A 19,215-nucleotide genomic window follows, 5' to 3' on the forward strand; every position below is an offset into this window, starting at 1 on the left:
ACCACCACGTCCAGCTAATTTTTGTAGTTTTAGTAGAGACGGGATTTTACCATATTGGTCAGGCTGGTCTTGAACTCCTGACCTTAGGTGGTCCACCCTTCTCGGCCTCCCAAAGTGCTGGGATTACAGCCTTAGCTACCACGCCTGGCCTGCCTGGCTAATTTTTGTATTTTTAGTAGAGACAGGGTTTTACTGTGTTGGCCAGGCTGGTCTCGAACTCCTGACCTTAGGTGATCCACCTGCCTCAGCCTCCCAAATTGATGGGATTACAGGGGTTAGCCACCGTGCCTGGCCATCTTTTCATTTTCTTGATGGTCTTCATTGAAGCACAAAAGATTTAGATTTTGATTAAGTTCAGTTTATCAGGCCGGGCGCGGTGGCTCAAGCCTGTAATCCCAGCACTTTGGGAGGCCGAGATGGGCAGATCACGAGGTCAGGAGATAGAGACCATCCTGGCTAACATGGTGAAACCCTGTCTCTAAGAAAAATACAGAAAATTAGCTGGGCATGGTGACTGATGCCTGTAGTCCCAGCTACTCGAGAGGCTGAGGCAGGAGAATGGCGTAAACCCGGGAGGCAGAGCTTGCAGTGAGCTGAGATCCAGCCACTGCACTCCAGCCCGGGCAACAGAGCGAGACTCCGTCTCAAAAAAAAAAAAAAAAAGTTCAGTATATCAATTTCTTTGGTCTCTTGTGTTTTGGTATCATATATGAGAAACCATTACCCAATCCAAGGTCACAAAGATTTATAACAATATATTCCTGTATGGATTTTGTTTGTTTTTTGAGACAGGGTCTTGCTGTGTTGCCTAGGCTAGAGTGCAGTGGCACCATCTCGGTTCACTGCAGCCTTGACCTCCCAGGCTCAAGTACTCCTCCCACCTTAACCCCCCCAAGTACCTGGGACTACAGGCATGTGCCACCGTACTTGGCTAATTTTTGTATTCTTTGTAGAGATGGGGTTTCTCTATGTTGCCTAGGCTGGTCTCAAACTCCTGGGCTCAAGTGATCCACCAACCTCAGCCTCCCAAAGTGCTGGGTTTATAGGCGTGAGCCACCACACCCAGCCTGCGGTGTGGATTTTAATAACAAGGAAAGAAAGCACTACTTGTTACCAGCCCACTTTAGGTGGGAGTGCAGGGGTTGCCGCCTGTGTGAGTGAGGGGCACACTGCGGCACTTGCCTGTTGCCGTGCTGCTCTTCATATTGCTGTGTCCTGACCCTCCTGGACATGCGGTGACAGGACTCGTCCCAGAACCCCTGGAACAGGTTTTCAAACTCAGTGAAATGGAATCCCATGTGGAATTCTAGCACACCATGTGGGGCAGGACCTCCAACTGTGGTGGACTTGGAGGCAGGCAGAGGCGAGTTTATCTCCCACCCCTACTTTTCAATGGTTTAGTCCAAGTCAGTCATTTAACCTGCCTGTGAGCTGGAGGCTGATGAGCCGGGGTCCTTGTGAGGCCTGCAAGAGACTGCAGTGGGCCGGGTGCGGTGGCTCAAGCCTGTAATCCCAGCACTTTGGGAGGCTGAGACGGGCGGATCACGAGGTCAGGAGATCGAGACCATCCTGGCTAACACGGTGAAACCCCGTCTCTACTAAAAAATACAAAAAACTAGCCGGGTGAGGTGACGGGCACCTGTAGTCCCAGCTACTCGGGAGGCTGAGGCAGGAGAATAGTGTAAACCCAGCGGGGGGGACTATGCAGTGAAGGTCAGCGGCTTAGAAGAGTGTTGGGCCTGAGGTTAGGGCTCCCCACGTGCTAGCCATTACTAGGTGGTCCAGGAAAAGAAAGGAATTAAGTTCTCTTGAAAGGTGTTTATATTGTTGTCTTCTTTTAAAGTTAGTTGGCTAGAACAAAGATCCTTTTCAAAATTTGGAATCAGGGGCTGTGTTGAACTGTTAATTGGCTTTAGCATCCAATTTATTTCCATAATTTGTTTTAGTTTCTAAGTACTGAGGCTGTGAATTATAACAGATTTTCTTTTGAACTTGCAGTCTTGCAACTGTCTTCAGTTAAAGCTGAGGTTTGAATCCATCAATGGGGTATTTTAGCTTAAAGTTGAATCACACATATGCCTGACTCCTGCTAGAATGCCTCATCACCAACATAAATTAAAGTGAAACGAGGAGGGCCAGGCGCAGTGGCTCATACCTGTAATCCCAGCACTTTGGGAGCCTGAGGCAGATGGATCATGAGGTCAGGAGTTCAAGACCAGCCTGGCAGCTGGAGGCCGGGCGCGGTGGCTCACGCCTGTAATCCCAGCACTTTGGGAGGCCGAGGCGGGCGGATCACGAGGTCAGGAGATCGAGACCATCCTGGCTAACACGGTGAAAACCCGTCTCTACTAAAAAATGCAAAAAATTAGCCGGGCGTGGCAGCGGGCGCCTCTAGTCCCAGCTACTCAGGAGGCTGAGGCAGGAGAATGGCGTGAACCCAGGAGGCGGAGCTTGCAGTGAGCCGAGATCGCGCCATTGCACTCCAGCCTGGGCGACTGAGCGAGACTCCGTCTCAAAAAAAAAAAAAAAAAGACCAGCCTGGCCAACATGGTGAAACTCCTTCTCTACTAAAGATACAAAAAATTAACCAGGTGTGGTGGCATGCACCTGTAATCCCAGCTACTCCAGAGACTGAGGCAGGAGAATCACTTGAACCCAGGAGGTGGAGGTTGCAGTGAGCCGAGATCATGTCATTGCACTCCAGCCTGGGTGACAGGGCAAGACTCCGTCTCAAACAAATAAAAAAAAAAGTGAGATAAGAATTCCAGCCTTTAGATAAGAATTCCAGCCCTTAGCATCCCCCAAGTGTGTCTCAGCCACACTTGGGGGATGGCCTCAGTGACATGTAATTCACTCCCTGGTTAGTGCCCCACAAATAAGCACACTGCCCGGGCGTGTGCCAAACCGAAGCATCTAGGACTGGCCTGGGGTTTGCGTTGACTGTAGGTGTACGTGTTTTGAAGTACACTTGTTTGCAGGGCATGTGTGCAGGCATGCTCAGTCAGAATTTAAGTTGCAGGACCACAACCCAGCTAGTGTTTATGTGAAGCCCAAACCTCTGCCCACAGCTGCACACCAACACAGAATCCCGGCAGGTGGAGGGCAGGTGGTGCGGCTGATCTCTTGGTCAGTAACACATTGGGAGGGTGAGTGTTAACAGTTTGTAAACATAGCTGATACTAAGTTTCTTTTTTTTTTTGAGACAGAGTCTCACTCTTGTTGCCCAGGCTGGAGTGCAATGATGCAATCTCGGCTCACTGCAACCTCCACCTCCTGGGTTCAAGCGATTCTCCTACCTCAGCCTCCAGAGTCGCTGGGAGTAACAGGCATGTACCACCATGCCTGGCTAATTTTTGTATTTTTAGTAGAGACAGGGTTTCACCATGTTGGCCAGGCGGGTCTTGAACTCCTGGCCTCAAGTGATCTGCCCCCCTTGGCCTCCCAAAGAGCGGGCATTGCAGGGGTGAGCCATCGTGCCCAGCCAAGAATTGAAAATACATTTCAATTCAGACATTTATGGCACCCCAAAGCAATTCAAGTCCTTTCAGCACAGATTGGGTAGGGCATGTGAGCTCGGGCCACTGACACCCCACCCCACCTCCTCCTGGCATGGGGAGGCCTGACTCTGCCCACCTTTACTCATGAGCCCACCGTTTGACCAGCGAACTCTCTGAGGAGGCCCGTGTGCTAGGTTTGGGGGCCGAGGTATTTCTGTGCTCCTCTCTGGTTCAGTCTCCCTCCCAAGGTGAAGGACAGCCTGGAAAACCAAGTAGAAAGTGTTGGCAGCAGTATGTACTTCCTGTGCCCTAAACAGCAAAATTGTTACACAGATTGCTTTTGAGATTCCTTCGAAGTAAAAGCTTTCTCTTTGCTTAGTAGCAGCCGGTGGCCCTTTTGTTTTCTCAACTTTCTGTGTGTTCCAGAAATTCCAGCCCTGTCCCCTTAGAGGGGCTGGCATCCAGGGTGATTTCATTTTTCTTTTTGAGAGACAGGATCTTGCTGTGTTGCCCAGGCTCGACTCTGAACCTAGGGGCTTAAGCGATCCTTCTGCCTCAGCCTCCCAAGTAGCTGGGACTACATGCCTAGCCCAGGGTGATTGTTTTCTCTGTGTTCTTTCTGAGCTGACACCAGCTACCTGAAGAAATGTGCCATTGGCTGAGCGTGGTGGCTCACGCCTGTAATCCCAACACTTTGGGAGGCCGAGGCGGGCAGATCACTTGAGGTCAGGAGTTTGAAACCAGCCTGGCCAAAATGGTGAAACCCCGTCTCTACTAAAAATACAAAAATTTGCCGGGTATGGTGGCGCAGGCCTATGATCCAGCTACTCAGGAGGCTGAGGCAGGAGAATCGCTTGAACCCAGGAGGTGGAGGGTGCAGTGAGCCAAGATCATGCTATTGCACTCCAGCCTGGGAGACAGAGCGAGACTCCATCTCAAAAAAAAAGAAGTGTGCTGTTGAAAGTGAGGGTCGTTCAGTACTGATTTTGTGCGGAACCCTTTACCCTGAGATAACTGTAAGAGCCTTGTGTCCTGAGAGGCCCTGGAGCTATTCTTGAGGAATTGAGGTGGGCAGAGATTGGCAGCCCCTGGATGGAACCTGCTCAGCTCCAGGCGATCTGATAGCAGGGAGGATTGCGAAGTGCAGATCTGTAGATGGGGCGTGGTTCTCAAAACCATCCGTGGAGAAACAAGCCTTTGGATCACTCCAGGCTCTTCCTAATCTTCAGTTCTTCACAGCTGCCAAGGAAAATGTCATTTAGCTTATGTGGTTGCAAGAGACTGAAGTTAAACTTCAGAGCACACCCATCACCTCTGCCCTCACTTCCAGCCGGAGCCCTGTCCTACTCCGCGTCTGCTGCGCCCCTCTCCTTGCCCTTTTCCATTCGGCCGTGCACCCTGCCGGTCCTTTAAAGCTGAGGCTCCGTGTGCTCGTTTTGCTCCCTTTGCTTTTTGTCCAGGGGGTACAGCAAGGAGTTATTCTCATGCTGTAAATAAGCTGAATTTCAAGCAGATTAAATTAATAAACACTTTTTTTTAAAGATTCCATAAAGGACCGAAAGAAAATTAGAATATTTTTATAATTGTGGAGTGAGAGAAGAGGCCCAAGAAGTCATGAAGGATAAAAAAAAATAAAGGTTAAACAATGTAAAAATGAAAAATCTCTGTCAGAAAAAGAACCATGAACAAAGATAGAAGGTATACGCAGACTGGGAGGAAATGTTTACAACATATAAACCACCATTAAAATGGCCACAGTGTATAAAAGATAAGAGAGACAGACAACACAAGAGAAAAACAGGAAAAGGACACTCTGTCTCCTGTGTCTTTAGAATCCCATAAACACGTGAATTGCTTGTCCGGGTGAAAGCGATGTTCCCAATGTTCCTGTGAGTTATGAAGATTATGCAGCCTCCATCTGGAGCTGTTTACGAAAAGGCCTGTTGGCTGCCATCTGTCGATGAGTTAAAATTCTTACCTATGGGATGTGGGGGTGGGACGCTGAGGGCCTTGGGGGGCACTGCCAACCCCACAGTTATTACACTGAAGTGCTGAGGCAACTGGTTGTATATGCAGAGGCCCAAGGCCAAGGACTTGAGTGTGGCTTTGCTGGTTTTTAGCCATGTAAAATTGAGGATATCAGCACTTGTCCACCTCAGTTTGTTCATTTGTGAAATGGAGTTCCAGATAGAAGCTTCCATCGCTGGGTGCAGTGATTCACGCCTGTAATCCCAACAATTTGGGAGGCTGAGGTGGGAGGATCTCTTGGGGTCAAAAGTTTAAGACCACCCTGGGCAACATAGTGAGACCCTGTCTCTACAAAATATTTTCTTAAAAATTAGTTGGTTGGCTGGGGGCAGTGACTCATGCCTGTAATCCCAGCACTTTGGGAGGCTGAGGTGGGCAGATCAGTTGAGGTCAGGAGTTTGAGATCAGCCTCGCCAACATGGTGAAACTCTGTCTCTACTAAAAATACAAGAATTGGCCGGGCACCATGGCACATGCCTGTAATCCCAGCTACTGGTGAGGCTGAGGCAGGAGAATGGCTCGCACCTGGGAGGCAGAGGTTGCAGTGAGCCGAGATTACACCACTGCACTCCAGCCTGGGCAACAGAGCAAGACTCCATCTCAAAAAAAAAAAAAAAAGGCAGGTCATTCTGATGCACACCTATAGTCCCAGCTACTTGGGAAGTTGAGGCAGGAGGATTACTTGAGCCCAGGAGTTCCAGGCCGCAGTGAGCTATGGTTATACCATTGCACTCAGCCTGAGTGACAGAGAAAAACCCTGTCTCTATTTAAAAAAAAAAAAAAAAAAAAAAGGCAGTTATCTCTTTTCCTCTTGTGGGATGTTGGGAGGATTCAGGAACCTTAAGTGGCTCAGGCCATGACCCAGTATGAATTAGGATCTGGGGTGTTGTTTGTATGACTGGAGGCTTGTCCTTTTTCTGCCTCCTTCATCGCATCATTTAAAAAGGAAATCCTTCCCACTTCTTTCTTGGGACCCTGGGACTGAGTGTTACTGTTGTGAATCTGGAAGGGATGAGCACAAGAAGAAAGCAAGTGTTCACTCTTTTCCTGAGACAGGTTTGAAACATGAGAGAAAGTGGAAATGGTCATTCCCGGGGAGGGTTAGCTCTGGGCAGTCCTTCATCCCACCAGGGTGATAGGAGCCTCTCTTCCAGAAAAAAACAGGACTTTTCTGTCTGCTACACCCTCTCCTAGGAACACCCAGAGCCAGTTTTGGGAGCTGCTGGCTTCCCAAAAGCCCTTAGCGTCATGCAGCTCTGCTGGCCTCCTGGGCTACAGTGCCCTTGGCCCTGTGGAGTGGAGTCGCAGCATTAGGCTGGTTTCCCTTCTGCTTTGGAGGAGATATTTCAGGTATCCATATAACTAGAATATTGAGTTTCCCTTTCTAAGCTTCTTGCTTCATTGTAGGTTTATGCCCTCCTTTCTTTTTTTTTTTTTTTTTTGAGACGGAGTTTCGCTCTGTCGCCCAGGCTGGAGTGCAGTGGCGCGATCTCGGCTCACTGCAAGCTCCGCCTCCCGGGTTCACACCATTCTCCTGCCTCAGCCTTCCGAGTAGCTGGGACTACAGGCGCCCACAACCGCGCCCGGCTAATTTTTTTTGTATTTTTAGTAGAGACGGGGTTTCACCGTGGTCTCGATCTCCTGACCTTGTGATCCGCCCGCCTCGGCCTCCCAAAGTGCTGGGATTACAGGCGTGAGCCACCGCGCCCGGCAGCCCTCCTTTCTTTAATTTAACTTTCTAGAGAGATGGCACTGGCACAACAGAGGGGTAGATAGCAGGGAATGTGCAAATCCCAGGGACTGGGGGCAGGTGGACTTCCTGAGGGCAAATTTTGTGTTCTCTGCAGGAGATAAATGGCATCACTGCAGCACTGGCTGAAGAGCTCTTTGAGAAAGGTATGTGGCCACAGGTCCCTGAAACACTGGGCATAAGTTGTGTAGTTTTATGAGACGGCCAGAGGCACAGGATGACACAGAAGTCACTCTGGAGCCCACCTACCTGCCCTGTAGGTGGCCAGGTCTGAGGAGCTGTGGTCCCTCAGTACTCCTGAGTACCATGTCAGGGGCTCAGCCCAGACTTGGGCTCTGTTCCAAAGCCCTGTGGTGGGTGCTGGAAGGTGGGTAGCACGCTGCTCCCTCACACCTGGTTTGTGCTTACCTGAAAGGGCTCAGATGGCAGATAGAAGCTGACCCTGGGTCCCATCCCTGCCAGAGAGCACAGTTATAGTGGCTAATGTGTGATGAATGCCTCCTGTTAACATCTTACTGCCTTCCCCCAAGAGCCACAGGTATAGGTGAGGATACAGGGTCAGAGGACCAGTCACCAACCTGAGGGCACATGACTGGGAGGAGTGGAGCGAGAACCAAGCAGCAGGCGTTTGGGCTCAGAACCCATCCTGCTCCCAGGCTCTGTGCCGTGCTGGCACCATAGGCCTGCGCCTGACCTGGGTGTTTGCATTTCAGAGGTTGCAGCATAGGTCTGTCACCCAGAATGCTGCCTCTCTCGGCAGCCTCACTGGCTCAGTGCTTTTGGTCTCAACTTGGCCTCACTCCTCCCTCAGTGGCTCCCCAGCCTCACAGCCCCACAGCCCTGCCCTCCTCTGTCATCACATGTCTAGGGTTGCCCTATGCCTAGCAGGCACCCAGGAGGGCAGCAGCTCCTGCATGCCCAGGGCCCTGGCTTTGCCTTGACACAGTGGGTGCTTGCCAACTGCTTGTTGACAGAAAAGATATGGAAATCCCAGCTGCATGAGGGCTGGGGCTGCGGCTGGACACTTATCCTTCAGGGCATGGCTCTTGCAGGAGAGCAGCTCCTGGGGGCCGGCGAGGTCTTTGCCATTGGACCCCTGCAGCTGTATGCCGTCACGGAGCAGCTGCAGCAGGGAAAGCCCACGTGCGCCAGTGGGGATGCCAAGACTGACCTCGGGCACATCCTCGACTTCACCTGTCGCCTTAAGTACCTTAAGGTAAAGCTGCAGCAGCTCAGCTGTGGAGAGCCCCTCAGTCGGTGGGGGTGCAGCCTGCGGGGGACTGGCTGGCAGTTTGTGTGAAGGAGACCATGTGGGACACTTGGTGGAAGGAAGGCCTCCTGGTTTTTCTTGGCACTGTGCTTCTGGCTGTGGGCACCAGGGGGCAGTCGTGACCCAGTGTCCTATTAAATTAAGTCTTGGCCTGAGCCTGCTTTGTTGAAGGCAGAAGTGGTCAAAGTTGTCTTCAACTTGTCAGCTGCTGCAGCACTCCCCGATGGGTATGCGGTGCTGTTCCCAATTTAAGCCTTATCTTTGGCCTCAGGTTTCTGGCACAGAAGGACCTTTTGGGACCAGCAACATTCAGGAGCAGCTCCTGCCATTCGACCTATCAATATTCAAGTCCCTGCATCAGGTGGAGGTAAGGCCCGGTGCTGCTGGAGTGCAGGAAGGCCTGCACAGCATCCTCTTGCTCCCAACTCTGTGGCTAGGAAGTGTTTGTGATGTTGAGTGTCCTGATTTAATCATAAGGTGCTGTGCTTTCGTGTTTGGCAGTATGTGACAGGTTCTGCGTAGGTGACCAGGCCCTCTGAAGGCGGAGAAAGAGAGGCCTCTCCTGTCCCTGGCTGGTCTGCATGCCTCTGTCCTGGCGTGAGCTGCAGGGGCGGTTAGCCAGGGTGGAGCACCAGCAGCTGGCTCCTTCTGGGCCTCCTCATAGAGGCAGGGGGCATGTGTACCTCAAGTTCAAGTCCTGGGAAGTCATCCTGAGGGTCAGACAGAGCCAAATACAAGTCTGTATTTCCCAAGGCCGGTTGGCAAAGAGCTTCGAGGATGCCTCTAGGGCACCCACACAAGAAACGCTCTGCGTTTGTCCTGCTGGACTCCTTGGTTTGCACTGCCAATTTTAGCATTTTTGAAAAGAAAAGAGAGTCAGTAATGATACAAAAAAATGTTTTAAAGCATAATATTTTGAGCGTGGCTTTGGTGTTCTGCCCTGTGGCCCCCTGTCTCCTTGACTGAATCTTCCCAGCAGCCCTGTGAGGAGGACACTTTTATTTCCATTTTACAGTTGGGGAAACTGAGACTTGGGCAGATAAGGAAGTTTGGCCAGGGCCACACAGTTAATGAGTGGAAAGCTGGGATTTGAATTCAGCTGAGACTGCTTCCAGAGCCTATGCTGCACACTGGGCTATTCTGTCTACAGCGGTCTCGGGAAACTTGCGGTGTGTCCTGCTGCCGAGTGAGGACAGGGAAGTGAAGAGGAAACCTGACCCAGCCCTGCCGAGCAGGCTGAGGCTCTGGATCTGTGTCTGTGGGTGTGCTTGGGCAGGTGGCTCGGGGAGTGTGCTTTGGTCTGTGGCTTGCCCCTCCTCACCACCCGACAGCTGAGCTCCATGGAGTGGGGGCTGGGTGAACAGGGAGACCCACCCCACTCACTGTGCTGTGGAGGCCGCTTGTTCTCCCCAGCAGTTTCCATGACCCACACTTTGTGTTCATCTGCCAAGCCCCAGGCAGCCCTTACAGAGGAAATGGAATTTGTGGTCCATTGTGAGTCTGAGAGGCCAGGCATCTTTCTTACTAGATACTTCAGGGAATGTTTGGTCAGCACTGACACTGGGAAAAAGAGAGACTTTGGTTTTGAGTGGCCTCCCGTCTCTGAGGATTTGGGTTGCCCGTCGTCGTGCTTTTGTATGGGGGTAGGGAACACCTACATCTGGAGACTTCTGATGGAGCAAGGATTTTGTTTCTGAGATGCAGCTGCTCCTCATTCCAGATAAGTCACTGTGATGCTAAGCACATCAGAGGGCTGGTCGCATCGAAGCCCACCTTAGCCACACTGAGTGTCCGCTTCTCAGCAACCTCGATGAAGGTAAGCTTCACGTATATCCTGCCTGGGGCAATGTCTGTGGGTCAGGGTCCTGGGCTGTGGTCTCCACCACTGAGGATGGGTGAGGACACTGCTATGTCTATCAGTATTCAGAGGCTGGACCTTCTGTGGGGAAGCCACACACTCATGGGGGGCCTCTGAGCACTTGACAGCCCCTGGGACACTTTAGTTCACATCTGCATTAAAAGTTCATGTTGTTAACAGGGCATTTTAAGGAACTTGGCTTTTTTCCCCCCAAAAATAAAAAATGTCATTGGTGTTTTTGTTTTGTTTTGTTTTTGTTTTGAGAGAGAGTCTCGCTGTGTGGCCCAGACTGGAGTGCAGTGGTATGATCTCAGCTCACTGCAACCTCTACCTCCTGGGTTCAAGCGATTCTCCTACCTCAGCCTTCCAAGCAGCTGGGATTACAGATGCCCACCACCACACCCCACTAAGTTTTGTATTTTTGGTAGAGACAGGGTTTTACCATGTTGGCCAGGCTGGTCTCGAACTCCTAACCTCAAGTGATCCGCCAGCCTCAGCCTCCCAAAGTGCTGGGATTACAGGCATGAGCCACTTTGCCCGGCCTTCATTGGTTTTTTAATGAACAAATTGCTAAGCTGTGGCAAGTGGTAGGACCTTTATTAATTAGATTGATAACTAAGCTTAGATTGTTCCTCTAAGCTTTAGCAATCCCTGGCTAAGCCCTCATTTGTATCTTTTTCTCCATGGCTTGATTAGAAGGTGAGGTTGTGGAAATGCTAGGCCCTGTTGTTCATATGTGAGCAGCAGAAACATTCAAATTGGGAATGTGTGTTTCTGTTTACCTTTTTATGTATTACATCTTGCTAATGTTAAAATCTTTCCCCGGGTATAGAAAAGGCATGTAGTGGCTAATATTATGACTTAAGGCTCCTGATCAAGACTTAGGTTTGGGCCAGGTGTGGTGGCTCATGCCTGTAATCCTAGCATTTTGGGAGGCTAAGGCAGGAGGATTCCTTGAGTCCAGGAGTTGGAGACCAACCTGGGCAACATAGGGAGACCTTGTCTCTTTAAAAAAAAAAAAAAAAAAAAAGGATTTGGTGAAAAATATTCCTCTTGAGGCTTGCAGAGAGTATATTGGGCCACCTGGTCCCTCTCCGAGCACTTCTCGCTGTCTTGCTGAAGGAGCCCAGGGTGACCCATTGTGAGAAGAAAGGTCTTGTCAAAACAGATAGGCCTGCCTTCCTCCATTTTGATGGTCTCTGGGCTCTGTGCTACTCCCCTCATCTTAGCATTTTCTGACTTTATCCCTGTGAAATAACGGTTTTAAAGGCCTGGTGTCCGCAGTGAGGACCACATCATCAGCTTGGAAAGCACAGCTGCCTGGAAACCGTGAATTCTCACCTTCAGCTTCTGAGAAGCTAGAAAAGACAGCTGGCTGGCCAGTAGCAGTGGCTGGCACCTATAATCCCAGCACTTTGAGAAGCCAAGGCAGGAGGACCACTTGAGCCCAGGAGTTTGAGACCAGTCTGGGCTATGTAGGGAGACCTCGTTTCTACAGAAAAAAAATGTTTTAATTGGCTGAGCAAGGTGGTGTGCGTCTGTAGTCCCAGCTACTCAAGAGGCTGAGGTGGGAGGATTTGCTTGCACCTGCGAGTTTGAGGCTGCAGTGAGCCATGATGGTGCCACTGCACTCCAGCCTGGGCAACAGAACGAGACTGTGTCTCAAAGAACAAACGGCTAGGTGCTGTGGGTCACGCCTGTAATCCCAGCACTTTGGGAGGCTGAGGTGGGTGGATCACCTGAAGTCAGGAGTTTGAGACCAGCCTGGCCAACATGGTGAAGCCCCTATCTCTGTTAAAAATGCAAAAATTAGCCAGGCGTGGTACACACCTCTAGTCCCAGCTACTGGGGAGGCTAAGGCAGGAGGATCACTTGAGCCTGCGAGGCAGAGGTGGCAGTGAACTGAGATTGCACCACTGCACTCCAGCCTGGGTGACAGAGTGAGACTCCATCTCAAAAAAGAAAAAGCCAGAAAAGGCATCACCAGGTCACCAAGACAAAGGCCCTTTGGGCTTGAAAAGCATTGCTCCTAAAGCAGGACCAGGACTTATTCTAAGTGGCTGTTATGTGGTGAATTGTTCAGCTTTGAACGATTTCACAATCGTTTAAAGACATAGGAACCAAAGGCCTGCTTTAATGCAAGTTTACTTCCACATGCTAAATATGCTCCAGCCCTTCCTTAAATTCTGCAATGACTGTGTTCCCAGTGAGTGTTGCGTGAGGGCCCAAGTGTGGTGCTCAACAGATGTTTTTATGCAGGAAGTCCTTGTTCCTGAAGCCTCAGAATTTGATGAGTGGGAGCCTGAAGGCACAGCCCTAGAAGGCCCTGTGACTGCCGTCATCCCCACTTGGCAGGCGTTGACCACGCTTGACCTGAGCCACAACAGCATCTCCGAGATCGACGAGTCTGTGGTATGCTCTCAGCAGCAGGTGCCAGGGGTTTCTCTGACCCCACCAAACCCTGAGTTTGAGTATTTAACTCAGCTTTTTCAGGAAGGACCACAGAAAATCTATATCTAGTGCTCTGTGCATTGCCTGCCATTTTAAGTTAATTATAAAATGGGGGCCAGGCGCGGTGGCTCATGCCTGTAATCCCAACACTTTGGGAGGCCGAGGCAGGAGGATCACCTGAGGTCAGGAGTTCAAGACCAGCGTGACCAACATGGTGAAACCCCATCTCTACTAAAAATACAAAAATTAGCCGGGCGTGGTGGCGGGCGCCTGTAATCCCAGCTACTTCGGGAGGCTTAGGCAAGAGAATCACTTGAGCCCGGGAGGCAGAGGTTGCAATAAGCTGAGATAGTGCCACTGCATTCCAGCCTGGGTGACAGATTGAGACTCCGTCTCAAAAGAAAAAAAGAATGGGATCATTTAAAATTGGTGAGGTGGTACTTAGAACCAAATAAAACATATGAATTTCATGTAAATGTGGTAAACTATAACCACACTAAGTGATGATATCACTCCTTAGATGACAGATGTGCCCATAGAATAATGACATCCAGAGGGCATTTGGGCAGTAAGAGTGTCATTCCTGTGTTTGCGCTGCTCAGGGAGTGTGGGCAGGGTTGAAGAAGGACAGACTCCCTTCTCTGTCTGGGACCTTGCCGTGTGTCATTTTCACAAGCCAAGTGTTCCATGAAAACAATGAGTAGTGCCCAGCACTGGGGGCCCTGTGTGCGCCTTTGGATGTGCTACTGGCTGGGCAGTGGGAGGTGTGGTCCTGCAGGGACAGCCCGTGGGAGTCCGTGGTCAGGAGGAAGCGTCCTGGGGTGCCCGTCCACTGTGTGGGGGACCATGTTTGGGGTCTGACCCCTACATTAACATCAGGTGTTCTTTTCTTTCACAAGAAACTGATCCCAAAGATTGAGTTCCTGGACCTGAGTCACAATGGATTGCTGGTTGTGGACAATTTGCAGGTAGTGCCTTTGAAGACCAGTGCTGCCCGCACACACTCCCCAGGCCCCTTTCTGAGAGTTCAGGAGACTGATGCAGCCTTGGGAATTTGGCCATACCCAGGGGTTGTAAGGGCAGGGGTTGCTGTCTTCCCTTTAGGATCCCAGCAATGCACTGAGTGATTGTTGCTCTAGTTCCAAAGAATTAGGAAGCATGAGTAAATACAAACCAGGCATGATGATGCACCTCTGTCCCAAAGGTGGACAGCCATGTTTTCAATGCCCACCCCAACTGTCTGCAGGGGTGCCACTGTGCTGTGGCATGTGCGGCAGAGAAGAGGGACTTCCCTTCCTAAAATAACTGTCAGAGTGACTTGCAGAACTGGGTAGTTTGGGTTGGAAGGCCCATCCTGCCATTAGTGTCAGGCCCGTATCTTTGGAGACTTGACCTGAGCCACTTTACGCTGTTCTCCACACCGCTACAGCACCTGTATAACCTTGTGCATCTGGACCTGTCCTACAACAAACTCTCCTCCTTGGAAGGGCTTCACACCAAGCTGGGGAACATCAAGACCTTAAACCTGGCAGGCAACCTCCTGGAGAGTCTGAGTGGCCTACACAAGCTCTACTCACTGGTCAACCTGGATCTCCGGGACAACAGGATTGAACAGGTGAGCCCACAGACCTCGCGATTTTGGGATTTCTGTGCCTTGGTGTGTATCATGTTAAAGAAGAATGTTAAGATTCCTTTCATTTAAAAGAGACCATGAAACGTGTTGGCGTGTTGCTGAAGTGTTAAGAGAAGGGACCAAAGGGGATGGAACTCATACCTTGCAGATGGAGGAGGTCCGGAGCATAGGTAGCCTCCCGTGTCTGGAGCACGTGTCTCTGCTGAACAACCCTCTGAGCATCATCCCCGACTACCGGACCAAGGTGCTGGCTCAGTTCGGAGAGAGGGCCTCAGAGGTGAGCCCCAGCGCAGTCAGAAGAGCCCAGGGAGACCCTCGGGATGCAGTCAAGTCTGCATGGGCGGTAGGGGGATATATGTCCATTGTTCTACCCTTGCCTGCTTTAGAAGGAGGTCCTGCCCCTTGAGGGCTTTCCGGTTCTGGGAAGTCCACTATCTCCCCAGGAAAATGCTCCCTTGCATCTCCTGCCCCTCCTGTCTTGGATAACAATGTTTATTCTAGGAAAGGGTCAGAAATAAGATCCTTAAAATATTCATATCTCCTGGACAACTTGTGGCCATAGTACCTGACCGTAAACCCAAAGGGTTTGCCTTTGTCAGTGTAGCCCAGCCTAGTGTCTGCTGCCGCTTGTTGTGTCTGTGCACCTGCCACGATGCTGACCAGACGCACTTAACCAGGTTCACCCATCGCCTGGGCCCGGAGCAGGCCCCCTGATTCTCTGATTGGTCCTTGGACCTTCTGTTCTCCCCAAATCCCAGGTCAGAAAATACCTGGGAACTATTTGTGTCCCACCTCCCTCTTTTTGGCCCCAAGTGCCCCTTCGTCCACACAATCACAAGACCACGAGATGCCATCTCCTCCCCTCCTGGGCTCCAGACCTTGGGAAGCTCCCAGGCCACAGAGTGTCAGCTCCTGTCCAGGCCCTTGGGACCTTCCCTCATTCAACCACCCTACCCGACCGCCGACTGGCTGCCAGCTGCCACTCCCTCCTGCATTTGCAGGTGGGGCCTGCCCTTTCCCACTGCTCTTTTGAGAGTCTGCCTTCTGCCTCTAACTGGGGACTTAGTTCAAGTTGCCCAAGAGTTTGCTGCTCCTGTTCTTGGTGAGGGACTCCAGAGACAGATGTAGGGCCTCCCTGGACCCCTCCAAGGCACTCCCAGGTCTCTTCCATGAGTGGTGGAGAGCCGCCTCCGAGCAGGCTGAGCCTCCCTCACATGGCCTGGCCCACAGCAGGTGCTCACGCCCCTCCTCAGCAGGGCCCCACCATCCTCCTGCCATGCTCACTAGTCCCCATGCTGATAGCTACTTTCTGGATGCTCTAGGTCTGTCTGGATGACACAGTGACCACAGAGAAGGAGCTGGACACTGTGGAAGTGCTGAAAGCAATTCAGAAAGCCAAGGAGGTCAAGTCCAAACTGAGCAACCCAGAGAAGAGGGTGGGTTTGTGTGGCAGGTGGGAGGGCAGTGGTGCAGAGCCAGCCGGGAGAGGAGCCAGTTCAGGGGGCTTGGGCCATGGGACTGCTCAGGGCTGCCAAGTTGCCAAGTCCAAGCTGCGCTCCTCTCTGGCTGCATGACCTCGGGCAAGTCGTGGCCTCTGTATTCTTTTTGGGTTGGGGACAGTGGTAGTTCCTGCAGTAAGGATGGGACGAGACCATCTTCACCCCGTTGGTTGGAACCGTTGCGCTCCCTCGTCACACCCCTGGCCTTGGGGAGCTCTGTGCTTCCTCTTCTCTCCCGGGCTGACGCAAGCACTTGTCCTCAGGGTGGCGAAGACTCCCGGCTCTCAGCTGCCCCCTGCATCAGACCCAGCAGCTCCCCTCCCACTGTGGCTCCCGCATCTGCCTCCCTGCCCCAGCCCATCCTCTCCAACCAAGGTAATCGTGTATGTATCTTGCTTCTAGTGGAGCCACACAGCCCTGCCTGGGCCTCCTGGCTGGGCTGGGGTTGGGGAAGAGGTGCCAGCACCAGTTTCTGACAGGGTCAGACACAGGGAGGGCTGTGCCTTCTGCAGGCTGGTCCTCGCGGGGGGACACGTGGCAGGGGTGCCTGGCCTGATGCCAGCTGTTGCTTGCTTGGTGAGGACTCCCGATTGCTCTGATGCCCACATCCAGCTCCTCTAGGAGACCGCAGGGTATCTGACAGGCCCTGAGGCTGCCCTCTGAACAGACTCGGGCCTGTTGGCTCATGGGACCGTCCCATTCCCTCGCCGGCAGCACAAGCAGGTTGGCTTCTGGTTATAGGAAGCCGGGCTTGTGACTGTACTGTCTGGAGCCCGAATCCCTGTGCAGGGAAAAGCTTGCTTTTATCATTGCCTCATCTCTGTGGTGTGACCCAGCCCCAGAACGCCATGTTTGTGGGGCCACGATGGGCCATCTGTGTCCCTGTGGACCCATGGAAGACCAGGCCCATTCATCTGCCCACTGTCTTAGCGTTTTCAAAGGGCTTTCACCTCTGAACCCAGGCATCCTCGGAGATGAGTGAGTGAAGCAGGTCCCATGAGCGTGTCTGCTGGCCTGGCCCCCACGGAAGAGGGGAGGGTGTGCCGTCCCGAGTGGAGCCGAGGCTCGGGACACGCAGGAAAGGACGCCGCCTGCCCGGGCTCCTGGAGACGCAGAACTTGGTGTGAGGTCTTGGGAAAACAGTTCAACCCTATGTTTTAAGAGCCAGAAAAACATTCCCACCCCTTGACCTGGTAACCCCACTGGTGGGGATTTTCTCTTAGAGGGATAAGATACTGGGAAGGGGAGGTGAAATGCTCACCACTGCCAAAACACGGGCTGCAACTGCAACATCGGAGGATGAGAGGGACAGTCGGCTGTGGCGCAACATGCTCGGCAGCCCTCCCAGCAGGGACAGGAAGACTGGGCAGGAAGAGGGGAGAAGCACTCAAGTTAAGGCAAAAGGCCCGACGCAGAGCAGCACACTGAGGTCACACCCATGAGATGTGGAAGAGAATTCCATTGCGTGGAGTGATGGGGTTAGGTGCCAGGATGATTGCCCATTTTGCTTCTGTCAGACTCTTGACTAAGGATTTCTGGTTGCATTTTATTACATAAAAGCCAGGGAGGTTATATCACGATGAGGAAGCTTCCCTGAGGCCGCCTCCTGCAACGCAGCCAAGCGAGCCTGTGGAGGCACCATATGACTGTAGGCCTCTGGGGACAGGGAGCTGCATCTGCTTCTCAAGGCCAGGGACATGGCCGTTTCTGCCAGCATCTGTTGATCAGTGAGTGAGTGAATGGGCAGGTAGAGCAGGAGCCAGTGAAGAGCAGACCCTGGGTGGGTTGGGATGCACTGTGCCCCCAGGCTGCAGCTGCAGGCAGCCCCCCACATTGTTGGAGAAGCCTCTGCACCAGCTCAGCCCCCTCCTCACTCCCCTCGTGCCCTGGGGACACTCTGCAGAGGGGCACTCTGCAGTCTGTCCCCGCCATCACTGGACTTCTGGACATTGCCTCCAGATTTGCACCTCTTCAATAAAACTGCAGTGGATGTCTTTGTGTGCACCTCTCTTTCCTTTTGGTGAGAAACAGCAAAGGTCGGACCCCTGAGGATTCTCCTGATGTCTCCGCTCTATCTGCCGAGTGCCCTTTCTGACCACTTGTTTGTACAGGCCACGGTCCGGGACGGGAGCAGATAGACTCTCCCTGTCCCTGTCCACATTTCCTTGTGTCCAAATGGGGCTTGTTGGGGGGTAGTGGCAAAAGGCATTGGTCTTTTTCTCACTGATTCAGAGGCCTCCCCGTGTGTTTGTTCAGCCGCGTGTTCCTGGGTCTTGCCTGGATGGGCAGGGTTTTTTTAGCGCGTGGGAGCAGCTTTGCTGACCCATGCCTGTTGCTTCCAGCCTGGTTCCCAAGAAGGGAGCCTACTTGCGAATGAACTGGGCACTCGGACCTGCCTGAAGGGGGCGCTGTCCAGACAACACCCAACCTCCTGTTGTGGCAGGTGCTGTCAGAGCCATGGATGATTGTGACTCTAGGGGTGGTCGCCAGAGTTGATTGTCCAGCCAGGCCCAGGGGCTGAGAGGAGGCTGTGTGGAGAGGTGGTTAGGAGCCAGGGCTTGGTCAGCTGAGTTTGCATCCCAGCTTCCTAGCTGTGGGACCTCAAGCAACTTGTAGCCCCTCTGAAGCTGTTTTCTCAACTGTGAAGTGGACGCACCCTACTTCATTGATTCTAAGAGGCACGCATTTCCACCTGGTGACTTCTCTGAAATTGAGGTGCGTCTTTCAGTCAGTGGCGTCTCATAGTCGCTGTCAGCCAGCTGGTATTCGAGATGGAGTCGTGGAAAACCCGTGGACACCTTCTGCTAGGACCAAGATGGCACCACCTGCCGCATCTTAGATTTGATGAAATGTGGTAAATAACGAGAGGCATGCATGAGCGAATGCTGGGGAGGCGCTTGGCACTGCCCAGAGCTCCACAGAGGTGGTTGATGAGGGCTGCCCTTTCCCACATCCTTAGTGGGGGGTTCAAGATGACCCAGACCGTGCCCCTTGGGGAGCTTGGAGCCATGCGGGAGGATGAGCCATGTGCTGGAGGAGAACAGGGCAGGATGGTGTGGGGCTTTTGTAGACTGTCTAGAGCAGAGAAGGTCGGCAGTGGAGGTGGTGTCTGAGGTGGATCTTGAAGGATGGATAGGAGTTGAACATTAGCAGGCAGAGGGTGGATTGCAGGAGAGCAGTGGCCTGGGCAGGTGCCCAGGGAGGCCCGTCAGGGTGCTTCATGCATGGC

The 19,215-nt window shown here is 52.3% G+C and overlaps 1 protein-coding gene across 3 annotated transcripts in view; it reads left to right on the forward strand.

Moving 5' to 3' along the window:
* NISCH (nischarin) overlaps positions 1-19,215 on the forward strand; it is a 38,686-nt gene that overhangs the window by 9,606 nt on the left and 9,865 nt on the right. Inside the window, exons 4-14 of one of the 3 annotated variants that reach the window (XM_005547349.5) lie at positions 7,373-7,421; positions 8,328-8,491; positions 8,817-8,912; positions 10,266-10,361; positions 12,663-12,815; positions 13,754-13,822; positions 14,284-14,469; positions 14,636-14,764; positions 15,810-15,923; positions 16,250-16,361; positions 16,949-17,980. In XM_005547349.5, coding sequence (XP_005547406.1) covers positions 7,373-7,421; positions 8,328-8,491; positions 8,817-8,912; positions 10,266-10,361; positions 12,663-12,815; positions 13,754-13,822; positions 14,284-14,469; positions 14,636-14,764; positions 15,810-15,923; positions 16,250-16,361; positions 16,949-16,968 — 1,188 coding nt within the window. In that variant the 3' untranslated portion in view covers positions 16,969-17,980. Of the gene's footprint in view, positions 1-7,372; positions 7,422-8,327; positions 8,492-8,816; positions 8,913-10,265; positions 10,362-12,662; positions 12,816-13,753; positions 13,823-14,283; positions 14,470-14,561; positions 14,765-15,809; positions 15,924-16,249; positions 16,362-16,948; positions 17,981-19,215 lie in introns of those variants that run through there. The other 2 variants (XM_005547348.4, XM_074032416.1) reach the window with 2 other exon arrangements.

The sequence above is a fragment of the Macaca fascicularis genome, chromosome 2 (genome assembly GCF_037993035.2).
Source record: "Macaca fascicularis isolate 582-1 chromosome 2, T2T-MFA8v1.1".
NCBI lineage: Eukaryota > Metazoa > Chordata > Mammalia > Primates > Cercopithecidae > Macaca > Macaca fascicularis.